The 9,615-nt window shown below is 26.3% G+C and overlaps 1 protein-coding gene across 1 annotated transcript; it reads right to left on the minus strand.

Annotated features, from left to right (window-relative positions):
• Positions 1 to 2,993: 2,993 nt before the first annotated feature.
• LOC132929621 (uncharacterized) lies at positions 2,994 to 6,670 on the minus strand. The gene is made up of 6 exons (XM_060995102.1): positions 6,294 to 6,670; positions 6,040 to 6,216; positions 5,020 to 5,191; positions 3,659 to 3,860; positions 3,317 to 3,438; positions 2,994 to 3,243 (listed from the first exon to the last, which is right to left on the minus strand). The coding sequence occupies exons 1-6, from the start codon at positions 6,349 to 6,351 to the stop codon at positions 3,111 to 3,113; spliced, it is 864 nt and encodes a 287-aa protein (XP_060851085.1). The 5' UTR covers positions 6,352 to 6,670; the 3' UTR covers positions 2,994 to 3,110.
• Between the last annotated feature and the right edge of the window lie 2,945 nt (positions 6,671 to 9,615).

The raw sequence follows: 9,615 nt of genomic DNA on the forward strand, positions 1-9,615 counted from the left end.
TTACACAAATGTACGCGCATTATAAAACTGTAATGTAACTACAACCTCCGCGAAACACGCTTACCTATCAATTGCAATTTCGGTCACCGTGTGATACATTCTACAAATATATATATATATATATATATAGGTACGTATGCATAGTAATAACCATGCGATAAATGAATAGCGGTCGAATTTCTATGATATTATAACAGTAATGCACGTGTGTTGTGTGTGTGGTACACGATAAACGTATAACACGTTTAGGCTGTAAATAATAATGAATATATGTTATGTGTCTTATTATGACGTTCGAGATCTAATCTGACGTGTAATATTGAAATAGGTGTTACGAGCCAGCGTGTCGCTACATACGCCTAAATATAACATGTGCCTAGTCCGTGTTTCGCTGATAAAAAACTACATAACCGCCGCGCGGGGCTGATGAAAAACTACGATTTGGACGGTCGTATTAATATCAAAATCGTCCGACCATCGCTGTATAATGTATTTGGGATAACTATTGGTGATCGTACGATTTAATCGTTGCGCACTGTACCGCCTACTCGTACTGATTTTAAAGACAATACATATGTATTTTTCTTTCTCGAAATCATCACAGGTTATCCGCGTCAACTGTTAATCGATTGATTGTTTGAAGTAAATATAAATGTATAATGTAATAACAAATATATTTATTTGGCATCCGTTTTATTTAATGATTAGAAATCACTAATGAACACATAAAAATTGAAAAAAAAATGTACTGATGCAAATTATAACAATGTGTCTATTATATCTGTTTGTAAGTTCAGTGAGTGTAATGAACCAAGTTACTCGTCGTAGATCAATAAATAATTATTTTCACTGTACGGGTTAAAATTGGATTTTTAAAGTTATAACAATAATATATGCATATATATATGAGAATGAAACACCAGGGCAGTGTTGCTTCAGCACTGCATGTGGTAGTAAATACGTACGTTTATAGTAATACTTAATTGCTCGAGGAATCGTAATAATAATATTATTATGTACGCTAACATAATATACTCGACCACAGCAATAACTGTCAAATGGCGAAAATCCGATCATATAGGTACAATATTATGTTAGTAAATTGGATCATACTTTTATGTATAATATAATAATATATGACATGTCGTATTCATTTCGTTTTGGTAAAATAATATTAACATGGGATGTAGAACAGAGATAAAATTAATTACCGGTTTAGCTGGGTTATGATTACTTACCGCGTTGCTGTTTCATATTTATCGTCCCGGTAACTAATTCGAATAAAACAATCGCGGCCCCACGTGTTATCTGATACACAAACGGTCATCACTCATCAACTTTCCGTCGGGGCCGACTGGCTTGACGATGCGAATTGATGATAAATAATAATAGTAATGCTATAAATACGAGCACACGACTACAGGAAGCGAATAGCAATGCTTAAATAAATAAAATGCGAAGGGTGAGGAAAATAATAAAAAAAAATATTGCGTTTATCGTAGTAATTTTTTTTGTGTTTGTTATTATTTTGTACTTTTGATTTTTATCAACTTTTCTATTAGCGAAGAAATTATTTTGGAGATGCATCCCTTTTATAAATATATATATATATATATATATATAAACATTTTTAAAAACACGACCTTGGCGATAGGTTAAGTATAATTGTGTATACATTAATATTTATAATAGTGTAATTTAAATTATTGTAACGCGGTCGACCCATAAGAAATTGTTTCAACATTTTTTTTACTGTTTATAATTTTTGATTAACTTACTTCACTAATTACTAGTATAGATATAAAATATAATTGGTTTTCATAAGTATACACCATAAATTATAAATGCAAGTTAGTGTATACCTACATCTTCATAACAATTTGATTTGTGGTTCAGGGTTGTGAAATAAACGTGTTTAGTAAGATAATCAATTTTAGGAGTATATAAAAAATTAAAAATCTGATTTTATCATACAAATGTATTAAGTGTTCATACAGTTGAATTAGGTTATTCTATTTATTCATATTTCGCTATTTTGTTTACTGTGGTGGTACTGTACCTAACCCAGGTTACCAAACAATTATTTTAATACTAATTAAATAGTTCCCTGTTAAATTAAAACAGTATACTGGGAATTATTTACCCAATGTAAATCCAATTTGATACCAGAAATCAGTCTCAAAGTTGAAAATCGAATTTTTTTTATCGTGAAAAGTGTTTTCACATAAACACATCATTATAAAATCAATACGTATATCGCTCCACTCAAAATCTAAAATAAGGATGATAATTTACAAAATGAAATAAACATTATAGTTAGTAATTATATTTTAATAAAATGTGCTAGTATAATTTGATAAATCTAGATATATATGGACACAAACACTTAACCATTTATATTTAATATATTACGTAATAATATAATAGTTACAAACCGAATGAAAAGTTAAAAAAAAAAAATGTTTAATAATTTTTTAATATTTAAACGAAATGTTATTAAATGTAAGTACATCATCCCATGCCATAATAATTATTATAAATTAAATTAAACATAAATAACATGTGTTATTGATGACCTAGTATGTCATATCGTTTACTACAGTAATAGTACAAATGCATGATGATACTCTTTGTTAATTAACTAAAATTTAAATTTAAATACATACAAATTGTATTAACATATCATAGAAAAGCAATTGAAATATAAAAATGATCATTTAAAAAAATAACAAATTGTCAACCTAGTAAGTATACAAAATAAAAAAATAAAATTATAAAAATACAAAAAAAATGTATGAAGGTTTTCTGCCTTCGAAGAATTATAAAAAAAATGTTAAAATAAAATAAAATTCATATAAAATTGTTACTTTAACAAAAATAGTAATATAAAATAATTAAAATGTATGCAAATTTAAAAAATCTTAAATGAGTTTTACATTTGTACATTTTACTAAATTAAGTGTAAAACTTAAAATATTAAACTTAAAGTCGAATTAATGTTGTCAAATAAAAATAAATTCTATTAAAATATATAATCAATGTAATAATAATCATGTAAAAGCAATTCACAAACAAACGAAATAGGAATTTTAATTACATGTAATACCTTATTATTTTATAATTAAAGTAGATAAATACTCATTGAAGTGTTCTTCGTTAGGAAAATAGTAATTTAAATACAAGTTGAAAGTAAACGAACAAGGTGCAACAATGGTGGTTTCAAAAATGCGTACGAGTTTGTCTCTGAAACAACAGTAAAATGGTTTAGAAATAATGTTGTAATAGCTGTTAATGCAAATGTGTGAAAAAAATTCACTTTATTTTCTTCCATTTTTCATCAGCTGATTTCGTTTTACCGCACCGTCTCTCATATCGTTTAATGATTTGATCAATTATTTCTGACACTAGATCGAGTTTACTCTGGATCTTGTTAAAAACCTACAAATATCAATAGCACCACGTTAATGTAACCATAATATTTTGGTGCCGAATTATTTGAAAAGTTCACGAAATAAAAAGCACAATATTCACATATACATACTCGTACGTAATATTATGTGAAATATAATGCGAACACGGTGCATATTTTTTCTTGTAGATTATTAAGTTTAAGTATCTATTATTTATAATTAATACGATAACTTTTCTCGGTTCATACCTGAGTTAAATAACGCTTTATTTCGCCTACATAGTCCGTATCCTCAGTGTTCAATAATAGACACCCCAAATCGTTAAACATCTTATTCATGTTCACTAGATACTGCATGGGTTTCAAAAGGACATCCAACATGGTACAGTTGTCCTTACCAACTAAATACGTGGTCTCGATGAATTGGTTTTCCTTTGCTTTGTTGTTTTTCCTGTAAAAAAAACAAAAAAACAATGCACCACAGTCAATAAAATACCAAAGTATTACCCGGTCGAACATATTTATAATAAGAAATAGGTATACCTATTATAAGTGATTTTAGTAATTTGTTTTTGTTATTTTACTGTTTTAATGTACCTATACAAAATCCAATTATTTGCACGTGATAATTATACGTTTCAATATGAATAAAGTTTTATTATCTTTATCGAGAATAAATATACATTGCGTCCCATTAAATTTATCACATGCGGACTTGTGGGTACAAAACATTATAATATTCCATTTGTAGGTATTTTACAACGCACTGCGTATGATCTAAGAATATTGTACATATGGACATATAATAAATGCCGAATCTCGTAAATGGAATAAATTTGATTGCTTATGTGGACAGATTATAATCAGGTAATATTTAATAGTAAATTGCATACGGGTAGTAAAAAAAAAAAGAGTTAAAGATTAGAATAAAAAGAAATCATACTTACCTATTTACATTATATATTCAGACATTCTATAATATACTACTATGTTCTTGGAATAAAAATAGCATAATATAATATGTAAATATTTGCATAGGTTGTACTAGTGTAATACTTATAATATTATTACTTATTAGTATTGCCATTAAACTGGCGTCAAACGTACAAAAATGTACTTATCTTATTTAAGCTCGTGTAGGAATTCGTAGGTCATGTGTAATATTATGTTCACAATCTTCAAAATAATAATAATACTAAAAATCATGAAAATAATTAATAACTGATAGGTAATAATAAAACTAAAGATTTAAAAATAGTTGTTTGTTAGAAAATATCCATCGATATCTTGGAGTAAATATATTTAAGTATTTTTCCACTGAAATAAACTTGTTTCTATAACTTTTTTCATTTCATTTTATAGAATATAACAAGTTACAGTAAAAAAGTATGAGGTTTATGTTTGCATTATAATATTTACAGATCACATACGGAGAAAACTATCCATTTTAATAGCATCACTACCTTGTTAACTGTATTAATATTAAATTTTTATTTTGTATTGGTATAAGAGTAAACACGAGATAACGTAGGTTTTTCTCTAAGTTGATTTCAACCACGTAGCAGTACAAATCTGAAATAATTAAATCGTATTCTCTATGTCACACTCACATAACTTGTGCCAAACATTTCATCACGGTGACCACGTTGTGTGTGTACAGTTGATAGTGTTTGTACTGTGTCATCACGTGTTCACGCATCACTCGGACCAGGTTTCCCAACAGCACATCCGTTTTCCACGAGGCCGAAATCTTTTGTACAACTTTTTCCGACGAAACAACCACTATATAAACAATTATTATTCCAGTTAGGACCGATCGTATAGATGTGTTACTTTTATTTTAATTTATTCTTTAATTTTAGATTCTGAACAAATTGCGGAACAACGAATAAAGTAATTTTACAATGATTTGTTTATTTTCAGCTCCGGGAGTTGATAACAATTTTTTGGACTTGGTCAAAAATTTCGAAAATTAAAAAGACTTTCTAATAGCAATTTAAGAATATTAAAACATCATTTTTTTATAAGCATTTGGTTCAAATTTTAACGTCATTCGTCAATATCACGAGAATTTTAAAATTATTTTGTGATTGAAAATTATACCTATGCCTCAAAAATTTGGTACAAGGATTCTTTTAAGTATTGCTTACGGTAACCTTATAATTTTAAAAATACAAATTCACAATTTTATTTTAAAGAAATTTCAAGTTCAAATTTTGATTTTGACTTGTATATTATTTTGTTATAATTTCAAAAATATTATTTATAGGAATTTAAAAAATTTTACCTAAGACGTTTATTATTATTTAATTTAAGTAATGACATTTTAAAAATATTTTGATTGATTTAAAGCTATTTCTACCACAAAGTTTTCACACAAGTCTTAGGGCCATTATTGACTTATAAGTAAATAACAATTCATATTTATATTCTATAGCAATTGTTGCATAGTACCTATAAATAAAATATCCTTGTAAAATAGGGTGACAAACCGTCACCGCTCAGAATCATTTTTCGTATGTAATAATCTACATTGCATTAAAATTGCATACATTATTCATCTACTCATTGATAAAGGGACGCTTGAACTTTATTATATATCAGAGAAAGTTTTACATGTTTTTACTGACTTTGAACAAGACTGCGGAGCAACGACTGTCGTAATGCTTTGTCCACATTCAGATCGCATGTGATTAGGTCCATGATGACTGGTACACAATCGCTGAGCATGGTGGAGTTGGCTGTCTCTTTTTGGAGTATTTCGAACTTCTTAATGAACACAGCCATCTTCTCCCCAGCCAAACGTTCTACGGTAGTGCAATTACCAAATAATTAATATATATTATCAAGTCTAAACACGAGATTAATAGCGTTATGTACTTACCAAGTAGAAATTTGTAGCTTTTGATTTTGTCCGGGTCGATCCAACTTTCGTCCGTCATTTTTAGCTACCGTCACGAGTTTAAATAATATTCAATATCTGTGATCACAGCGCAATGACACGCATCAATTGACTTGAGTTTTACTTCGGTTTTGAATCTTCCGCCCAAAAACACTTTAAACATTCCCACAAGATTGTAATTCTATATCGGGACGACGCAAATTATTATTATTAAGACACTTGTACACTGTGGAACGTATATCTTGGATATGCTACGACGACTGAACGATTATTAGATACGTTGCCCATTTTCCAGCAATTAATGGATGGTCGATGATGTGTTTCGTCACCTTGGAGTTTGGAATTGATCCGTTATCAGTTGTGTCTAAGGAATATAATCATTAACAGAATTCGAGTAATGCGTAATAATAGTATGACAACGAAATTAAAATGAACTGCTATAATAATCGATATTTTGTGTTTGTTTACTTGCATAATAAACGTGGGAAACTAACATCAATTTAAATTTTATATCAGTAAAAATGCATTATCATTTGGTATTTACAATTATGTCATACACTTATTTTATTACACTATAATATTATGAACATTGAACCCGTTTATTTATAGAAACAAATTATGTAAGTATACAATATATATATTTACTTATTATAATTTATAACTCATATCAGTCGCGTACCCAGTAATTTTCAAGGGAGGTATATTGTATTTGTATATAACAACCTTAATCGACAAAATAAAATAGTAAGTACACTATATTTGACATATTAATATTAATATTTTGAAAACTAGTTTAAATTAATTAATGTTCATATTTTTTGTTATACAAAATACAATATATTTTTCATTATTTTATTATAGGTATATAATATATACGCTATAATAATTAGTATGATCAGGAGTTTAATGTTAATACACCTACAAGTTACAACAACCCTCACAAAAGACATATAATTTGTTATAGTAAGTGATAAATTATAAAAAGTTAAATCATTAAGCATTACTAGGATTCAACAATAATAAAACAAACCTTTTATTTAGTTTTCATACATTAAATTCATTAATTATTGTTCACATAAAATGTTAATTGTGATCTAAAAAAAATATATATTTTTTAATTAACTTAAATTAAAATAATTTGTAATTTTAACTAAATGAGGATTTAAGTCATTTAACACTAAATTAAAAAAAATACTGATATAAACATATCAAACAGACACCTGTTTGGTATGTCTATATTGTTATTTTATGATTTTTAATAAATTACATCATTATTTTGTTTATAATCATATTAGATTTAAATTATAATAATATAACACATTTTTAACTAAACTATGTTTTATTTGCATTGACAAATTATCTATATAAATTATATATCATTATATTATTTTTAGTTTTAAAAATAAAATTAATGACAAATATCTGAATAGATAACTCTAGTCTGACAATAATTATATTAATAAACAACAACAACAAAATATAATATATGTATCTACGAGACTACAAATGCAAATAATATCAACAAATATTATTATTATTACCATAACTATAACAAATATTACTATACACTAACATTATAGTACTAAATACAATATGTGTTCACTAATTACATTTTGTAAGTACCTATATAAATGTATTTTGCACAAGAAAAATCAGTAAATGTATGATAATTTCATAGGTAAGTTGTGTTTATATAAAATATTATGACTGTACGAATGTTCAACTATAATGGGTCCGTATAAATTTACACTGTACATCAATTTAAAATTTTAAATAATTTTGCGAGAAAAATCAAAAAATCGTTAATATTAAATATTTTCATAATATACGTATATGAATATGTATTTGTAGCTATTTTATTGATTTGAAAATTATTATATAATATTTTTCATAATACATTAACTAGTTGATTTTGTTACAAATATTTTGAATAATTTCCCGAAAAATTGTATTCTCTATAGTCACTACTTTGTTTCTTTATTTTTGATAATACAAAGTTCAAAAGATAATTTTTAAGACAAATAATACTATGTATCCATTGGCTCATTTTTTATTCTTATGTCAATAAGATTAAGTCATCAAGAAATAAATTAGTAATACTATATTTTTTTTTGTATTTATAGCTTTTTAATAGCACATACGTATAGCAATATTGTAAATTCTCTAACAGAACTTAAGTTTTATTTTTTTTAAATATTTTTATGTTCTTGAAATTAAAAAAAAAAATTAATTGTCTACTCACGAATATCGCGTTATTTTTTTGGAATAGATTATGAGAATAAGATAATAGTGTATGTTAAATAGTGCTATGAAATTGTAATCTGGAAAAGTCAACTAAACCTTGACAAACTAAAAATATTATTGAAACCTATACAAAGTAAGTACTGTTATCCTTGACTTAGTAAAATAGCTATTATATGGTAGATATATTATAAGAATAAACTTTGCTTATTATCTCAATGTTCAAGTACATGTATGTGAATCCACTACAATTGTAATTTGATTGTGTATATAAACACTATAGACCAAATAGTCGTCATTGAACCATGACCAACTATTAATGTGTTGATCTAATTTAAAATATATAAAAAAAAATTAATATAAAAATAATTTATAGTTTTTGGTTCTATAGTTTGATTGTATACGATAAACGCTAGTATAGGTACCGAGATTTTCGGTTCAACGACTTAAACAAATGTAATTAATACTCCCAGTATAGATAACTATTATGCAATGTTAAATTTACTTTTTTAAAAGTATTTAGTTGACATAACAATTGTTTAGTGAGGTATACCTGCATGGCTGCATAGAGTTATCAGCGAATGTAGAACACTAATCTACGGCTATATGACTAATATTTAGTGCTCATTGCCAATTAGTGCTTTCAGAATACATATATTATTATAAATATTTATAATAGTTTTGTTTTTAGTTACCACACCTGGTTTTATTAAACAAATACGATATGTCAACGTACCTTTAACCATACTTTTTATTCTTATTGTTTGTATATAAATATCTAAATTTTAAGTTATAGGTAAGTTTGTTTATAATATGTAATATTATTAATAACATAACACAATATTATTATTAATTAAAAATAAAAACGATTAGTGCACACACTAATTGATGATTAATAGTACCATATTTCACTATAACGTGTATAATTAACTTAATTATAGTACTTTTACATATTTCGAAAAAAATATTATATTGGTACTTTTTTCTAATCAAATTATTTAATTTCATTTACTTAATGAAAACATTAGTGGGATATGCGTACCAATTGTGGTATGCATAATAT

Source organism: Rhopalosiphum padi, chromosome 4 (assembly GCF_020882245.1).
Source record: "Rhopalosiphum padi isolate XX-2018 chromosome 4, ASM2088224v1, whole genome shotgun sequence".
NCBI lineage: Eukaryota > Metazoa > Arthropoda > Insecta > Hemiptera > Aphididae > Rhopalosiphum > Rhopalosiphum padi.